The 18,722-nt window shown below is 39.4% G+C and overlaps 1 protein-coding gene across 1 annotated transcript in view; it reads left to right on the top strand.

The window, feature by feature from the left end:
• The window catches only part of LOC149437662 (anoctamin-2-like), a 154,290-nt gene extending 138,498 nt beyond the window's left edge, over positions 1–15,792 (top strand). Inside the window, exons 14-18 of the mRNA XM_089660787.1 lie at positions 4,914–4,985; positions 6,081–6,282; positions 11,227–11,338; positions 14,883–14,940; positions 15,688–15,792. Of these exons, the coding sequence (XP_089516913.1) occupies positions 4,914–4,985; positions 6,081–6,282; positions 11,227–11,338; positions 14,883–14,940; positions 15,688–15,792 (549 nt within the window). The remainder of the gene's footprint in view (positions 1–4,913; positions 4,986–6,080; positions 6,283–11,226; positions 11,339–14,882; positions 14,941–15,687) is intronic.
• Positions 15,793–18,722: the final 2,930 nt, after the last annotated feature.

Here is an 18,722-nt window from a genome sequence, read left to right as displayed (position 1 = left end):
ATATGCAGTGCAAGGATCTCTACTTCTGCTTTATTTCATTTTGTGGATCTGTGCTTCCTCTACCTCTCCTGCTCTGGCTGTAATCCTCATCTCCTCCTCTCCAGTGCTGCCCCCAGCTATAAGTCTTTTCTGCCACTAGATGTCCTCTGTCATTCAACTCAGAAAACTGTGTGTACAGGGTGTTATGAGCCCGCCCCTGAGGAGGCATCATCCTAGTGCTCTGCACTCACATATTATGAGGCAGATCGCAGTGCTCATCACATCAGCGCCACTCTCTGCATTATTAAGGACAGCTGTATTTGTTTGATAGAAAAAGGGAAAACCCATTTAAAATAACAGCAAGCTACACCAGCATTTTCATGGATGAAGTGAATCCCAATTTTTCTCCATCAATCCACAACTCTAGTCCGTGACTCACCGCAGTATTTGGCTCATCTTCTGGAGAGTTACTTGAGTGAGTCATTCTTTTTTGCTTTTCAAAGTTATGGTTCATTTCAGATTGCACATTAACCAAGCGGACATCCTGGTAAACATTCAAGTTTGATTTTCATAGCTTCCTTGCTGATGTGACATTGTTTCCAAATGGGAAAAAATAAAGTTGCAGGTAATATTCTGTCCTGTGCTGTATTTGTATCTGCTGCGACTCATCTTGGAATTTTTCCAGCCAAGGAAGGGTTAAGGCTGGCTCAGAACTTACTGCTGACCTCCGGTCCCCCTCTGAAAAATAATATGACTCTCTCAAGACTCAACAAGCTTTTAATACACCACAGATACACACAACTGTAATAAAACATACACATGTTCCGATGAAATGAAATAATTCTCTGAGCAGTGAGCTAGAAGTCCACGATGAACTTGTAATTTATAGAGAACATATAGATACCACACAAGTTTTGGATAGTAACCCCCAATGGCTGCATAAATTACAAATGTGAAGTTGTTTCTTTATTTCGATGTATGTAGCTCTACATAGTGCTATGTCATAATGGCAGTGTCATTTATTTTTCATATAAAGCATGCGGTATGTAAACCCAATCACTAAAATCTCATGGCCGTTTAAAATAGAACTCCGGACAAAATTTAAATAAAATATTAGCCCATTAAAAAATAAAATAAAATACGTTTTTCCTGCTATAGCTGTCACTCACAGTGCTTCTTTTCAACCACTAGATGTCCTCAGTCGTCTTGGTTGAATGACAACCTGCATCATGCAAACTACTTCCTCTGAGCCTAGACTGTCATTGACCTGCCTTTATGCTAGGTTCACATTTTGTACGTGTTGGTAATGTGTGCAGACTTACGCACTTTCCCTACACTCACAGATATGTACTGCTCTTCTCCTAATGGCAGCCCCATCCGTCTACTACCATGTGTCAAAACGCATGGTGCCTCAGCAGTTCACAAGCAGTCCAGCACAATCTTGCAAAAGGGTCAGAGACTTTGTATGTGAGCTTCTCACACATAGGGCAGCCCATTGAAATGAATGAGCTGCCGTACATGCCACATGCAGGAATGCATGCACCTGAATGTTTTGTGAACGGAACTTGAGTCATACCTACAGGTGCGACCAAGTGCATGGCTACCCTATGCACAAGAAATGCAGAAAAGAAGTTCCTGACTCCTTTACAAAAATGCTTCATGTGTTTGCAGATGTGTGGGGGTGCCATTAACAATTAGTGTTTGCAGATGTGTGGGGGTGCCATCAACAATTAGTGTTTGCAGATGTGTGGGGGTGCCATCAACAATTAGTGTTTGCAGATGTGTGGAGGTGCCATCAACAATTAGTATTTGCAGATGTGTGGGGGTGCTATTAAGAATTAATGGCACCGCTGCACATCTGCTAAAGTTCAACACTTTTCTCTGTATGTCAAGGAAGCATGTGATTTTACGTGCATTCCTGACATGCAAAGATCTGAGTCTAGCCTAAGCTTGTTAAAGAGAAACAGCATAGTAATTTGTTCATTGCTCTGTTACTCTGTATAATCCCCCTATCAGCATGCTTTCTGATAGTATCTGAGCTGACTGTGCTGCTTCTCCTTTCCATAGGACTTTCTTAATGGGAGCACCGGTTCTGATGATAATTGTCTAAGAGGGCATTAACCTTCACTTAGACCTCATGCACACTCACTTGAACACCTTTCTCCAGGCAGTAGGAAAGCAAGGTCAAAAACGCACCTAAAGTTGTGTTTTTGTAAACACGTTTAAGTGTGTCAAGCATTTTGTTCTGCACCGCATCAGTGTGAACCCGGGCTTAGACTACTAAAGAAAATACAGTAATTGCGCTGGCTTTTGTCAGTTCAAAGGTTAGGTTTGTTTCCTTTACAACCAAACACATAACTGCAACTATGTAGGTTTGCTTATTAGGGGAAAATGTCAGGTGCATAAAGTGACCAAAAAGACCATATACACACAATAGACTTAGAGCCGGTTCACATATATGCGTATATTTCTCAGCATATGAGAAATATCATTGCTTTCTATGGTGCCTGTTCACATATGTCCTCTGTACTGGCAGTGCGGATTCACTGCGGATTGAAAAAGAGTCCTGTCTGATTTTTAAGCAGTGCAGTCCAGTTCAGATACAGAAAACAGAATCATTGACTTCTATCGGAACTACTTTTGAATGATTTCAGGCTGGTTTTCTCTCTTAATCCTGATGTAAACCTGACCTGAACCACAGAACAACTGTTGTGTCAGTAAGCTGTGAAAGCAGAGCTTCAATTCACACCACACATGTGTGAATCCACACTTAGTGCTTGAGAATCTGAATGAGCAGTGTGTCTGGTTAAATCAGAGACATAGGGATCTTTGATAATTTAGTGTGGGGGGATAATTTAGTGGATGGTTGGGAAGTTGGAGTGATCACTATTACATACAGTAGGTGCAGTTATATGTTGAATTGTTACGTCAATCATCTTAAGGGAAGGTGTTATAACAAAGCAATCCCCTGGGAAAGTGTGCACCTTCCTTGTATACTGTACTATCTTCTATAACATATCTATTTGGAGTATTAAATGTGGTGACACAAATTTTATAAGGGGGCTATAGAGAAAACAAATGTGGGAGCATTCATTTGTAAAGGGGCTGCAAAATGATCTGTAACAGTCTCATGCAACACTTCAGCAGTATCTGACCGCCTCCTGTAGCATGTTGACAGTATTTGACCACCTCCTGTAGTATGTTTGTTATCTGTAATAGTCTCCTGTAGCATGTCCACAATCTCTAACCACCTCCTATAGCAGGTTTGCTGTCTCTGATAGTCTCCATAGCATGTTTGCAGTCTTTCATAGTCTCCTGTAGCATGTCCACAGTCTTTGACCACCTCTTGTAACATGTTGACAGTCTCTGACCACTTCCTGTAGCATATTCACTATTTGTTTCAGTCTCCCATAGCATGTTTAATGTCTCTGATAGGCTCCTGTAGTATGTCCACAGTCTTTGACCACCTCCTGTAGCATGGTCACTGTAAGTTTTAGTCTCTTGTAGCATGTTGGCAGTCTCTGACCCCCTTCTGTATCTTGTCTGCTGTCTCTGATAGCCTCCCGTAGCATGTCTACAGTCTCTGGCTACCTCCTGTAGAATGTTTGTTGACTCTGATGTTTTTCTGTAGTTAGTCCACAATCTCTGAGCTACTTTTGTAGCATGTTCACAGCCTCTGACCATCTCCTGTAGCATGTCTACCGCATTTAACCATCTCCTATAGCATGCCTGTAATCTTTGACCATCTCCTGTAGCATATATATCCGGTCTCCTACTATTTCCTTTAGTACATTCACAATCTCTGAGAGTCTTCTGTAGCGGTTTATAGGTCTAGGGTTGTGCCTGAAGTTCCTATATCTAATAAACTGACCACTACTGCATAATCTACCATCTAAGGTGTTCTGTCCTAACATATCCAATGTTTTCCTGTAAAATCTAAAAAAAGTTGGAACTTTAGTGATGCTCTTGATTGGCTAACTGAAAAATATCAGGATGCATATGAAAAGAAAGGTTTTTGGAAAACCTGTCTCTGAATCTTTTTAAAGTTGTAAATAAACAAAATTAGGCACCAAATCTAAGGCGAAAGAGTCTAAGAAGATTTTAATTGTTCACAATAGACCATATGAATACATCCAATTCATTTTGAGGGCAACCACATTCCCCATCTCCAGGGCTTAGAATAATGGAGGATGGAGTGTTGTTGCACCTGATACATGTTAGTTAATATGGTCAGATTGTGAAAGATTAAAATCTTCCTGTATTCTTTTACCATATGGTTTGGTGGCAATTTGTTCAGTTTGACATGCCTGTGTTATTATGTCCATTGTGAGTATGATACCTATTTTTGTTTCTTTAATAAATTATTTTAAACGATAATGCACTAGGTCGGTGCGCCCTTTTTCTGTTTCTCCATTTGTATCCAGTGTATTCGGACCACCTCGGTCTGTTGAGGGCAGCAAGCAGTGCATATTCCAGAAAATTCCAGAACATTCCTATTGGGTCTACTGAGTCCTTTCCTAGCGCAGGAGTAAAGTGTTTGTTGTGTTGGGCATGTTAGAACCCCTGATGTGCCCAATCACTAAAATCTCAAATAGGGCTTAACATGTTAATGTAAAGTAAAAAAAAACAAAAAAAAATGTATTTTTTAACTGCAGTTTTCGTTAAGATAATACTTGAAAATCGTTATGAAGGTCCTTATGCAGGTACTTTCTGTGACAACGCTCTGTCCCTGGCTCTCTATTGTTCTCCTGCGTTGTCACCCTGTCACACACTTTCTCAGTGTAGACTTCAATTTGCTCGTGCTAATACACATTACACAGGCATGTTCTGCTGTTGTCACCCATCAGGAAAATAGAATTTACATGTTCTTTTCTTGTAAGTATTATTTTTGGTCAGATCTTTCTAATATAATGTTTTGTTTCTGTATATTTTAGAAAAAAGACAAATTGACATGGAAGGACCGCATTCCCGCCTATTTGGTTAATTTTGGAGCTATTTTATTTATGGTAGGTGAATTATTATGACATTTTAATATTCCAACTTAACACAGTTTATTTTGTGATGTGCCATGTGTTTGTGTTTTTTCTTTTTTTTTTTTTTTTTTTTTTTAATTTTCATACTGTGCTGATACATAAAAGTGTAACTTCCCTGTTAAAATAAACAAATGTGATGTGAGCAATGACATGGATTTTCAAGGCATAATGAAAGACTATCTAAAGTCAATGCTTTTTTTTCTATAGTTCTGGATAGAGTGGAAAGGTGATAAACCCCTGTCAGGTTTTTATAGCTGTCTCTGTTCTTCCTGGATAGTTTTCCCCTCTCTATGTGACCACATGGGCAGAAAGTGATGGGGAATCCCCTCTCAGACAGTTGTCACCAGAGCAGGATATAGGAGGAAATATTCCAATGGAGAAACCTGTTCATAAGAGTCTTAGAGAGGAAATCGGAAGGGGAAGAAAAATTTCCCCTTGCTTTGAAGAGTTTTTTTTTTGCTTTAAGTTTTCACCCCAGCTAAAGCAACATCTCTCCTTAAAGTGATGTAAAATCTTTGCTTTGTTTTTTTAATAACAAACACATCATACTTACTTGCTCTGTGCAGTGGTTTTGCACAGAGCATCCCTGACCATCTTTTTCTTGAGTCCCCCCCCAAACTCCTGGCATAGAATGCATGAAGGTACAGAAACCTTCATCCTTTACAACAACAAGCTGTCACCCAGAGTTTCCAGTCATTGTTTATAGTTGGGAGCTTGGGAGAGGCTCATCAAGTGATCGCTCTGATAGCCAGTCATGGTGACTGCATGATCAGGAAGCCAGTCCCAACTCAGTTACATGTCAGTTAAAAGGTAGGTGGCAAGCTACCTACTAGCTAAAGTTTTATTCAACAGTTTTCAATTCTGCAGTTCGAAAAAATTGTAGCATTTCAAATACATGTCAATATACTTGGGAAGAATATTTTTAAAATATATTTCAAATATATTTTTCTTCCATGTGGGTTAGTATGATGGAGAAGAGATTAATTCCTAATAGACTGGTACTATACACAACAACTAGAAAATAAAACATTTTTTATCTCAAGCTGACTGTATTTCTTGCATTTGCAGATTGCGCTAACATTTTCAGCAGTGTTTGGAGTCATCATATACCGTATCACAATTTCAGCAGCCTTGGCATTAAGCACAAATGAAAGCACAAGAGCAAACGTTCGTGTGACTGTGACAGCAACTGCCGTTATCATTAACTTAGTTGTAATTCTTATATTAGATGAAATTTATGGGTCAGTCGCAAAATGGCTTACAGAAATAGGTAAGTGGATTACTCAGCTGTCATTAAGGAGTATCTGCAGTGTATAGCAAATGTAATTCTCTGAAGGAAAAAGCTAAAGAATGTAAACTCTGTGCTTGACTTCTTCTAATATAGTTTCTAGTAATTAGTAAATTTATGATTTTTAGTAATTTGGAAGATTCAATGTTATGTATGTGGATTATATTGAACCTTACTAATTCTTACAGTAGATCTGTTTCCTTTATTGTAATTTGGTGATCTTACCACTAACACATTTCCTGTTCTAGAGTAACAACACTTGCTCTTTGTACTGTATCTACAGAGAAGTGTTGTCACCCAGGGACAACCCCAATCCCATGTTGGAGACATGGAGGTGTTTTGTAGTTTACACAACCAAACTGGGCAGGGCTGATAAGACTTGAGATTTGCACAGGATGTTAAGAACTCACTGAATTTCTAGCAGGATCATCAAACTAAACCCTATAATACTTACCTCCGCTTGAGTGATGCAGCATCCACCAGCACCCTTGTGGCCACCAACATTTTCTCCCTTTGCTTCTTTAGGGTTTGGGGGTATTTGGATCACTTAATTAGAAAGACTGGTTTGTGACTCCGATTCATGTGCATGGGAGATCATATATCCTGGCACTGAGGTGTGCCAAAACTGTACATTGAAGCTGCGTATGCACAATTCAGTATGCATTCTAAAGCTTCTTTCAAGGAGGAAGGTAAGTAGCCTTTATTGCAGAAGAGCCATAGTATGTTTTTTTCTGCAATAATAATCCTTTCTGCTCATAAGTATTTCAGATAAGCGCTAAGTTCTTCTTTAATAGTATATTTAGTTAGTTAACAGCAATAAGCAATTACTATGAAAACATAGAACACAGAAAAAAAGAGTTTGGATTGAAGTATTTGTAGATCTGCATGCATTTGAGTCCACTATTAATGAAAGATGGCAGTGCCCAGTCTCAGCACTTTTGGATGTCTACAAAAGGGAGGCCGTTACAGGTAAATAAAATGCATAAAATATCTTAAATGCACATATCTAAAGGGTAGATGTTTATTGAAATCAATGGTTTGGATACAGGGACTCATTAAAGTGACTGTATGCCTTGCCTATGAAGGAGAAGCTTCTTTGTGTAAGGCCTGTCCACTCACAACTTAAGCTTATGCAGGCCCGAGGACTCTCAACCCACCCACATATAACCGCACAATTCCCTGGCACATGGCATGACAAGAGAGTAAAGGGATAGGAAATAAAAGCAGCTTTGGGGGGCGAAAGCCACACATCAGGATTATCAGTAGATCCAGAGATGTGGGTAGATAAAATTTTATGAATATAATCAATAACACAGCGCAAAAATGAAATATATACAAATGATTTTAAAAAGTGATAAAGTCCATTGTCCCAAAGAAACCGTGATCAAGTACTCCAATCAAAAAAAATCTGTGCCAAAACAAATAGTGTTCTTTAAATGATATCACCACACAGTGCTCTGTGATCACCTTCCAATACAATCCACACTCACCAGATTTGATGGACTCTTAGCTTGTAGGGCTTAAGAGTCAACAAGGCTTTTACTGGTGAAGTGTGTTCCCAGGAATAACCAGGATTCAGAATGGGAGTACTTGCTCAATCCTTTCCAACAATCCAGATTTGATGCACTTTTAGCTTGTAGGGTTTAAGAGTCAACAAGGCTTTTACTGGTTAAGTGTGCTCACAGGAATAACCAGGATTCAAAATGGGAGTACTTGCTCAATTCTTTCCAACAAAACTCAAGCAGGCAGAAGAGATGCAAAAACAAGGGGGGCACTAATAGTGTAATACTGCAACACTTCTTTATTAAATGAAACCAGAGTACATATTGCACTCACATGTTATGAAAAATATATAGGCCTTAAAATGGTATATGCTCCGTGACTTCCCACATCAATACAGTGCTTAATTGGTAACAAGATATACCCTGCCATCACTACTGCCGACCAAAAACTAAATTTAGATAGTAACCCCTGTTCAGGACAAGAGGGCTACAACTTATAAGGATTTGGCAGGGTAGAAGGGCATGTCTGCAGTCACTGGTCTGGGAACAAAGTATTTTTTCTATTCCCTGTATTGAACCTGTCCAGAGCCAGAATGTAGTCAGGAACTTATGGACATTTCCCACTTCAATTGCACTCCCATCTGTGGGAATACCAGGACATCATATAACCCACTGCTAGTATGCAGGTCTCATCTCTTGTTACCTCTGTGTCTGAAAGGGTATAAACTGTTATTATTTGGTTTAAGCATTGTGTGGCCACTATCCTTTACAGCAGAACATACTCACCCTAATTCATCAGATAATTAAATATCCTTTCAGAGGACCATAGTGTGGACTCTTTTCTATTCCAACAGGGAAATACTGTTGGACATGGGTTTGTGCTCAGGTACAGGAATGGGACTAAAGCTGGCAGGCACAGTGGGCTGAATAGAGGTCCTGGATTCTGGTCAGGCCAGACTGGGTCACCCATAGATTGCCTATGAGGGGCAAAGTCTCTAACTTTCCACACAGTACCCATGGTTGGCCCAATGCTAGTGAACTCCAAGCATGTTGTAAAGTTCAGTTGAATGTGACCAACTATTACTAGCGTGACAGGTACTTGTTTAATAGGCATTAAATTGGTGCAGCTAATACAATAGCTTTTCCTTGCTTTCATGGCATACTACTCAGCTGAGGTTAACCTTAACTGGAAACAAAGAACAAATTTATTATTAACACAGCTTACTAAATTGATGAGGAAGGAATCCAAGCATTTGTGGCATTGCTTGCAAATAGCTGAGCGGCATGCTCATACAAATCAACACACTGTATAATGTTCCTCTGTTCTCATATTCCATCTATTGAGGGTTGCAGGGGAAACAGACAATCACATATTTTTGTTCTTTACATGTCCACAGACTGGATTGCAAAGCATTTCTGGGCAATTGGGTGGTCTAGTCATCTGGCAGATTGTTACATGATCGATCTTGTTATAGTTAGGCCAGGTAATGATCAAGATGTCCACAGGTACCCAAAAATCATAGTATGTATTGTACGTGTCTGTTTAAAAATACCCTATCACCAGATCATTCATTTTAAAAACAAACTTCCCATAAGATTACATGTGCTGTGAATGTAGTTCAGCCATGTTGTTTACCTGTAATATCCTCCCTTGTGTAGACATTCAGAAGTGCGGAGACTGTTGCTTGGAGGTGATGTCAGCAGTCCCAGTAGATGCAGAACTGTCACTTAAGGGACACTTTGTAGCAATCCTCTACTAGCTGCTACAAACAAAGTTTATGTAGAGAGGTAGGGGGAAGCTGGGCCAGCACAGAGTAATTATACACTCCCAGAAGAGGAGAGAGCTATGACATACATAGCAGGGGCAAGGGAGGTGGGGGACGGGGGTGGAGAAGGTACAGTTGCTTTGGGCACATGTGGGGATGATGGGGGGGCATGTGCTGCCAGTACCCACACAGACCCCGTCAGCACAGAACCAGCACAAAACCTTACAGTTCACCCTATTGCTGCTGTCATTTGTAAACACAGAAACCAACAGATTAATTTTTCCTCTGCTGATCAGTCTGATGACAACTATTGCAGTGCACAGCAGAAGAAAGCAAGTAGTGGAAACTGTCCTCTGCCAGATTCAATGTATACAGATGACAGCGGCGATTAGGTAAGCTGTCTAGACTTTCTTGGGTCCTGTGCTTCTGGAGAAGTAAATGGGGTTGGGCAGCCCAATGTTACTGACAGAAGATCTCTGACCCAATACTTCTCGTCCCCTTCCTCCTCTTCCTCACATATTGGATGGGGAAGGTGTGCACAGTTTGTCATCTTTGCTCTGAGCACTGGATGAGCTTTTTCCGGCACTGATGACATGGCAGGAGTAAGGAAGAAGTGCTAGGGAATCGACTAGACTAGCAGGTTCAAAGGTACATTGCGAGTTAATAAAAAAATATTTATGGAAAGGAAAAACACTGCAAGTAAGTATTTAACCCCTTCACGTTTCCACTTCCTGGCCCCTTAAGGGGTTTCTGATGCCGGGAGGCGGGGCGGGGTTTAGGGTCATGTGACTACCATGATTGGCTGTCACGGCAGTCACATGATTGGAAAGGTCCTGATCACAAGGAGAGATTGGGACCTTTCCGTGGGACGCCGACACATGTGCTGGGCACACGCTCACAGCACATGTTTCTTTACATATGGTATGCAAATATGTGGCCGCTCGGCGTTAAGGCCCAGCCACCGAAATGTCGAATATTTGCATACTGTCAGCGTGAAGAGGTTAAATATTTATTTTTTCTGTGCATTTAGCTGTTTTTTTAAGTTGGTGACAAGTCACTTTAATGCATTGACCTATTTGCTTGTCTAATATGGTCAATTCACCAATCACAATAAAAAAAGATGGTCAACTTATGTTTGTGGCAATCTAAGATGAATATTGAAATGATACTATATAAGTGGCATTAACTGTAAAATAGTATCTGGAGTGGATATGTTGTATATGAATGTATACCTTCATACCAATCAACATTTCTGATTTCTAGCAAGTATATCCTTATACTCTGGGTAAAAGTTACAACCAGTGGCAATAACTGTGAGTTAGTGTATTGCATTTTTTAAACTGGTTAAATCATTGTCTTAGAAGAAAAACAGTGTGCATATGGGTTTTAGCTCTATTGAGCAGAAGAATTAAGGACATCATTTAAAGTGGTCCTTAGTTACCAATGCAGTTTTCATTTTTTGTGTGCCTCCGCTATCCACCACCCCATTTGTCCAACTTGAGTGGCTTGGTAGTGCAGGAAATGTAGGAAGCATTGGTAGTGGATGGTATACAGGTAAGGTAAAGTGGCATTTTACTGTATACTGTTGTTTTACTTCAGCTTTGTTGCAATATGTCCAGGCTTTTCACTAACAAAAATCATTTCTGTGCTTTTGCCAGAGATACCAAAAACAGAAAAAACCTTTGAAGAACGGTTAATTCTCAAAGCATTTCTCCTGAAGTTTGTAAACTCCTATGCCTCAATTTTCTATGTTGCCTTTTTCAAAGGAAGGTAATTATCCATTTCAGTATTTTTTAAAGTGCAAATCCAACCAAACAGCTAAATACAAATCTAATCTATCTTTCCAAATGAACTGTAAAGAAATGCACATGTTATTGAGATCTACCCACCATTTCAGGGCCAACATTGAAAGCTTATGCAACACATCACCCACTCTTCTAGCTACTTGAAGACCAAGCCTTTTCTGACACTTTTTGTTTACAAAAAAAAGAAAATTTACTTTGAACCCCCCAAACATAATATATATATTTTTAAAGCAGAGGCCCTAGAGAATAAAACAGTGAGTGTTGCAATTTTTTTATGTCACACAGTATTTCTGCAGCAATTTTTTTCACACGGAAATGTTTTGGCAAAACTACACTTTTTTGAATTTTAATGCACAAAAACAGAATATATTGCCATATTGTTTGATAAGGTATAAAAGATGATGTTACACCAAGTAAATAGATACCAAATATGTGCACGCCTGTGCAACACTGACAAACGTACAATCTAAATATCCATAGGCGAAACTTTGAAAGCCTTTACAGGTTACCACTTTACACATGAGGTCTAGTGCTAGAATTACTGCTCTCAATCTGACATTCGGGGTTATACCTCACATGCGCGGTGCAATCTTTGTCATACCAACATGGAACAGACGCTGGCATTCGCCAAGCATGGGAGGGGGAGGGGGGGGTTATGCTAGTGTAGGGGTTAAGGGTTTTTCTAAATGATTTATTTTGCTTTTTTTATTTTTACACTGTCCCTACTATTTATTTTTGTATCACTTTTATTGTTGTCACGGGAAATGTAATATGTATGCAAATATCCAATGTGATTGCAATAGTTAGTGACAGGTACTCTTTTCTGAGAAATCTGGGATCTATTAGACTCTAGATCTCTCCTCTGCCCTCTCTGGTGTGATCAGATGCTTTCCCTATTTAAAAATGGCGCTGTTTATATCTGGCAAGACCAAAACGATGAAATGCTGGTTGCTACCGGTTTCTTTGACCATAAAGATGATTGGCGCCATTCCTTTCTTGGATCAGCTCTATAGTCAGCCGGTGAAAGTGCTGGCTGCATTCTCAGGTTCCCCGGTGGAATGAGAGAGCCCAAGAAAGCCGTGAAAGGTGGCGGGAGGGGGGGAAAAATACTTTCATCAGAGTAGCTCAATGTTACCATAGTAACATTGTACTACTATGCGAGGGTGATGAATTTTTTTTTTTACACTTTGCTTTACAGGAGCAATAAAGATTATTGCTCGTGCAATACAATGCTCGCTTTGAACTCTCATGAATGGGTTAAGTTAATGACAGTTCAAAATACTAGTGATTGGCTACATCTAATCGCATGGTACAGGGTGCTTTGATTGGCTCATGTATCATGGGGGAGCTGTGGGCCAGTCACAGTTCCCTAGGAAGAGAAGCAAAGCTGTTATGAATCAGATTGATTCATAACAGCTTTGCTAGCATTGTGATCATGTGATCGGTGACACACCGGTCAGGGGAGAGCACTGTGCACCCAAGCAGGCGAGCAGCGCCCCCCCCCCTTTCCTGTGTTAATACAGTCAGAGTGATGTACTGGTACGTTGCTTTGTCTGTACATGCCACCTGTCTGCTGTGCAAGTACTGCGGGCGGGCGGCAAGTGAATAATATAGACTATACAGTGCGGTTGATTTACTAAATGCAAAATAGACTGTGCACTTGTAAAGAGCAGTCACACTAATTTTCCCCAAAGCTTAGTAAATGGGGTAAAGCTCTATTGATTTCCATCATCCAATTGTGCAAGCAAAAGTGCTTTTTTTATTTTCCTTGCACTTGATTGGGTATTCTTTACAAAGTGAAGCTTTGCCATATTTACATTTACTAAAAAAAAGAGTGCAACTGCACTTGCAAAGTTCACAATCTATTTGCCTTTAGGAAAGCCAGCCAGTATGTTTGTTGCAAGCAACATTACCTTTTATTGTGTTTTCTCCACCGTTAATACTGTTTCCAGCACTTGTATAGTTTTTACTGACTAGTTCCATTGTTTTATTTGGGGTTTTTTTGATGGTCACATTTGGTACTGTATTAAACATTCCTACACAAAATAAAATTGATATATCTAATTCATAGATCTGGTTAAGAAATGGATTGGGCTCATATAGGACAGAAGAAGCACAAGGCTGGGAAAACAGCACATTTTATAGTTCTACATTGTCAATGGTCATCCATTAATGTGAAGTATTGTAGTAGAAGTGGTCTAGTGATGATATATGACCCTGCAGGGACTAGTTTTCCTGGGTTGAATTAATTTTCTGTTCCATCCCCCTGCTGGTAACTGGAATGAATCACATGGTTTTCTACCTTTCCCACTGCAGGTTCTAAGGATTTGCAGCTGTCAGTTTCAATACTCACCATTGTTAATAAGGCTCAAAACCCACACTACTGTTTATTAAAATATATTGTTGCTTAATGTATTTTCTTTAAATTGAGTTATGGGCTATGGTACTTTTTGGTTTGAATTTTAATTTGATGGAGTGCATTTTGATGGAGGGACTGCCATAGATGTTTGCCCCCTAGCTGGTCTTCCCCAGTGTCCAGTATCCCAACAAAGAAAAACAGGCTGCATATTTCCACCTGGGTTCAAGAGGCAGAAAGTTTAGCTTTTTAATGAGTCTCCAAACATCACGAGGCAGTAAAAGTGATATCAAAATTAACTTTTAGAGAATATAGGCAACAAAAATAGCATCAAGTGGATTATTCATAGGAATATAAGCAGGACTTACAGGCTAGTGAAACAAGTAACAAGTGCTTTTTCATTTTTTTACCATACTATTGTGCTGCAGCACAGCTGGCATCATGCTGGAGATCTGGACCACTACTGAGCACAGAGCTCCTCAGAGATTATGAGCACTTTTGACTGGAGCACTGGGTAGGGAACATGTCAGACCGATGGAGACCCAGACCGCTGCTCCCTGTATTGTGCAGGGTACTTTAACTCTTGCTGAAGCACAATAGTATACTACAAAAAAATGCTCACATTTATAATAAGTTGATAATTTAGTAACATCCCAGATATGCTGGATCTGCTTATCCATCTGGTACTTACTTACTCTAGGATATGATTCTTCTTGTCCTCCCACCCCAGGTCACCTATCTTGTGTCTTGTCAACTGGCTAGCTTTAGTAAAACACACAAAAACTGATGCCATAGCCACACAAGACATCTTGCAGCTGGAGGACATAGCTTTGTAGACAGTTTGGCCATTCATGCTTAGTACTTCTAGAACCCTCAATGGTCACCTTACCCAGCTAGCAGTTTACTGTGGTGTATGGACCTAGAAATGGTGAACTGCATCAACACCCTGCACTGTTCCATAAACAAAATGGGTATTCTGTTCAGGGACAGCAGAACTGACTACTAATTTGGACTGTATGTAAGTCAAGTTATTAATACCATCCTTTCCAAAATAGCCGTAGAATCCTTAGTAACTGAAAAATCCTATAAACTGGGAAACTCAGCAATATTTAACAGCATTTGTCTAACAACATTTTATCCCCTTTTTAACTAGGTTTGTTGGAAGACCTGGCAGCTACAACTACATTTTCAATGATTACAGAGTGGAAGAGGTAAGTTACACAGCTAATGCATATCTTACATTTAGAGTTGAACTCCAGGCAGATATAAAATACACAAAAGTATATATAATTACCAGTTTATAGCTTTTATACCTGAATTTGAATTGCTCTCAGCATCTTGCAGCACAGAGACTGAGAAAGGGATGTCCAGAACTGGATCAAATCAGATGTCCTGCATGCAAATGTGTTGACAAGGATTATATTGATAGGAGTAGAAAGCATAGTGTGCAGAGTGACGTTCTCATCATTCTGCTACTACTCTTTCACTGTCCAATCAGAAGGCTATAGGTGCAGATAGGACACCACTATGTTTCCTATATGTACAATAAGTGGTGAGATCCCCCTAGATCTCCTGTGTGAGGAGACTGGGGAAATCCCAGCGGATGGATGGACAGAAATACAGTTTCTTTGGTTGGTATTTTATCTGTCTGTTTACCTGCCTAATTTCAGATTTAAACACTGCTCAAATGACTTTCATTAGCCCCATTAATGGAAAGAATCACATTTTGCATGCAGATACTGAGTGATGTTACAAATTTAGTGAAGTGCCAAATCTGCTGGACCTCATCACTCATCTCTGCCCACTTTTAGTAGTAGGTACTCCAAATATTCTATTTGAGTTGAACTTACTGGCCCCTCTCCAGGCAAAACCACCTCATGCTGTCACTAAACTTAATGGAAGCATAGACAAGTAAAGAATGATACCCATTTAATTTCATGATTTGTTTTTGCTTGTAGTGTGCTCCAGGAGGATGTCTGATGGAGCTTTGCATTCAGCTCAGTATCATCATGTTGGGGAAACAACTGATACAGAACAACTTGTTTGAGATTGCAATACCGTGAGTACCCTAAAACTGTACAATATTCTTTTAGCTTGTGTATCAAAACAGAAAACAACAGTAAGGCTATCATCCATTAACATAATCTTAAAACTTCACATATTAAGAAATATACCAGTGGAAAAGTGAAGAGTGAAATTAAGAGTTTTCAATTTGGGCAAAAATCTTTGCATTTCAGTGAAATTTGCAAATTTGGCAAATTCATTGGAGACAATAGGAAACATGAATTACAGTGAAGTAAATCCTTCTATTTTTATAGTATATATTTGCTATTTATGTTTTAAGTAATTGTTTTTGTGAATCTGTTTTAAAGGTTTTTTTGGTGGAAATCCTGCCAGTAACTGCATTTGCAGTTTCAGGCTGATAAAGCTAAGCCACTGCCTTGCAATTACTATTAGTACTGGCAGCCTGCCATGCAAGCTTCTTCAGATGGTTCTTGAGCTGCTCATACATGAGAGACCTGTCCAACAGCCGACTGCAAGAGCACACATGGCAGCCATTAGCTTAGTGTTGTCAGTCTGCAACAGGATGAGTTGTTAATGGAAGGATCTTTAGGTAAGACAACAGCTTCGCAAAAAATATTTGCTTGAGGAAAGTGTATACAGTGAGATAGGATGTCAAACATACTGAGAAATAGATTTTTGGTACACTTAAGGGCAGTTTTGAAGGCTGTAAATTGCTTTAAAGCAGACCTTGCAGTAAAATGCAAGGCTTGTCATGAATCAAAAATGACTGGTGTAAAAAAAAAGATCAATAGGGAAATAAAATGAATACACATACCTACCTTTCCCCCAGTTTCTGCACTGTGTGGGGTGATGTCACCATCCTTTCAGCTCAATCCTGGGGAAAGTACACAACATTTCAAGAATGACACCTCATCACAATGCAGGAGCCAAGAGATATAGTATATTCAGCATTCCCTGGCATCTTGCTGGAAAATGATAAGCAAGATCACATCAACAAAGACAGAGTTAAGGTATATACTGTATATTTAATAACATTTTTCTACCATTTTTTGTTTGTTTTTTATACTTTAAATTGGTCCTAAGGCAGTCATAATCTGTTGTCCAAGATCAGTGATCTTCAGCCAATTGTTCTTGAGACATATGTGGAATTCAGATATAATTTATGCTGTTCACTTTAGTCTCATAGCCAGCTTTTAAGTAGCTCTGTAGCTGAAAGTAAACTTTCCCAAGCTTAGTTGGGTCACGTACTACTATCATGTGCTACTACTATCATATGTTTCCTATGAGGCAGTTCTACCTGGCTTGTTAAACATACTACAACTGCTTATCTGGACAGGCCGTCACTGGACTATCTTTTTTTTTCAACCTTTACTGAAGTTTCTTTAACAAACAATACAGTTTTCTGCTTGCAGCATGCCCTAAAATAGCATACCAAGTTATCCTCCAGTAGACATAATATAAAACTGGATCACCGGACAATCTTTACCAGAGATACAGCCTCAAATTCATACTTCACACCTCCCTCTTATTCCCATCCTAAGGCAGTCAGAATCTGTTGTCCAAGCATACCGTGTGAATTAAAGAGAACCATCCGTTCCAAAAGGGCCTTGGAACCCAGGGGACAGACATACATTATCTTTAATTCCTTGAGTTCCCTCCACTCTTAGCTGGCTCTAAGTAAGAGTAAGCTTTTCTGTGTCCTACCTACAATGGTGTTGACCGCTAATGCTAATAAATTGCTTTGCTCAGTCAAACACTCCAGTTTGCTCACTTCAGCTTCATCTTCCTTCTGCTGAGTTTCTAAGAACAACACTCTCAATCAAACTTATAGTAAACCTGTATCAAAACATTTTAAAAATGCTTAGGGGTGAGTATTAGAAACCATAAGGTGCCAGACTGTACCTGCCCTGGGTGTAAAGTCAAATGTACATTCCTGCTAAAGCCTGCAGTTGTTCCTAAACAAATACTGACTTTCTGAAAGTCAATATTTGCATAGGTGTAGGCCCAAAGAAGGGTGAACGTATACTGGGAAAGGCTCCAAGTTGAATTCCCACTTGGGTATACCAATTCACTTATATTACTCATATTAGGTTTTAAGAATGACAAAAAAGGCCTGCACTGAGTAAGTGATTCAGAAGCAACCTCAGATGTAAGTATAGGTGAGTGATTGTGGGATGTGTTTATCACAGATCAAATATGTTTCTTTAGAGGAGAGGTGAGAAAAGAGAATTAGGGAACAAGATGAGTTTCCCTTCAGAGAAGGTTCTTCAGAGAGCACTTGAGTATATTATATAGGTCTGATGACAGAAATAGTCCAACCTTAGCAGGACTACAATACACACCTTCCTGTCTTCATTTTTTGTAGTCCACCAAGGAGAACTACACAGAGCTGACAACACTGCTTGGGATTTCAGTGCTGCAGAGACAGTGTTGTCAACTCATTACAGGAAGTTAAAAGCTTACTGGATTTCCGGCAGATCGAGAGGCACTTCTCTGTACTTGGAGCATTTGCAAAGAGAAAAAAATTTGAGGATGTATGCATGTATTGCAGAAATGTACTACATAAGTTATTTTTTGTTTTTTTGTGGGTTTTTATGCTTTTACATACACTTAATATAGATTTTACTGACTCAACAGCATCCTTGCACTTTCACCCAACCCAGTAATCTTCCTTTTACAATATCTAAATCTAACTTGTACTGTTTATTTATGTATGATTCAGAAGTTTCACTTCACTTTTGTATACATATTCGTGGATTAACATTCTGTACACAACGCGTCGTAGATGTTTTCAAAACCCTTAGATTAAAGACGAAGAAAGGGAGATTTAGCGATTAAATGAATCACAAATGGAATGTCTTTATACAATTATGACTAGCGATACAAGCATTCAAGCAAACAGAATTGTCTTTATCTTACTGCACAATATTTGGTTTGCTGTTTTAAAGTGCTTTTTGACCCGAGCTAT

This window comes from Staurois parvus, unplaced genomic scaffold (genome assembly GCF_062004578.1).
Source record: "Staurois parvus isolate SC_StPar_1 unplaced genomic scaffold, SC_StPar_1.0 ptg001273l, whole genome shotgun sequence".
Taxonomy (NCBI): Eukaryota; Metazoa; Chordata; class Amphibia; order Anura; family Ranidae; genus Staurois; species Staurois parvus.
The sequence above is the reverse complement of the archived record's forward strand: the minus strand, read 5'-3'. Positions and strand labels throughout refer to the sequence as shown.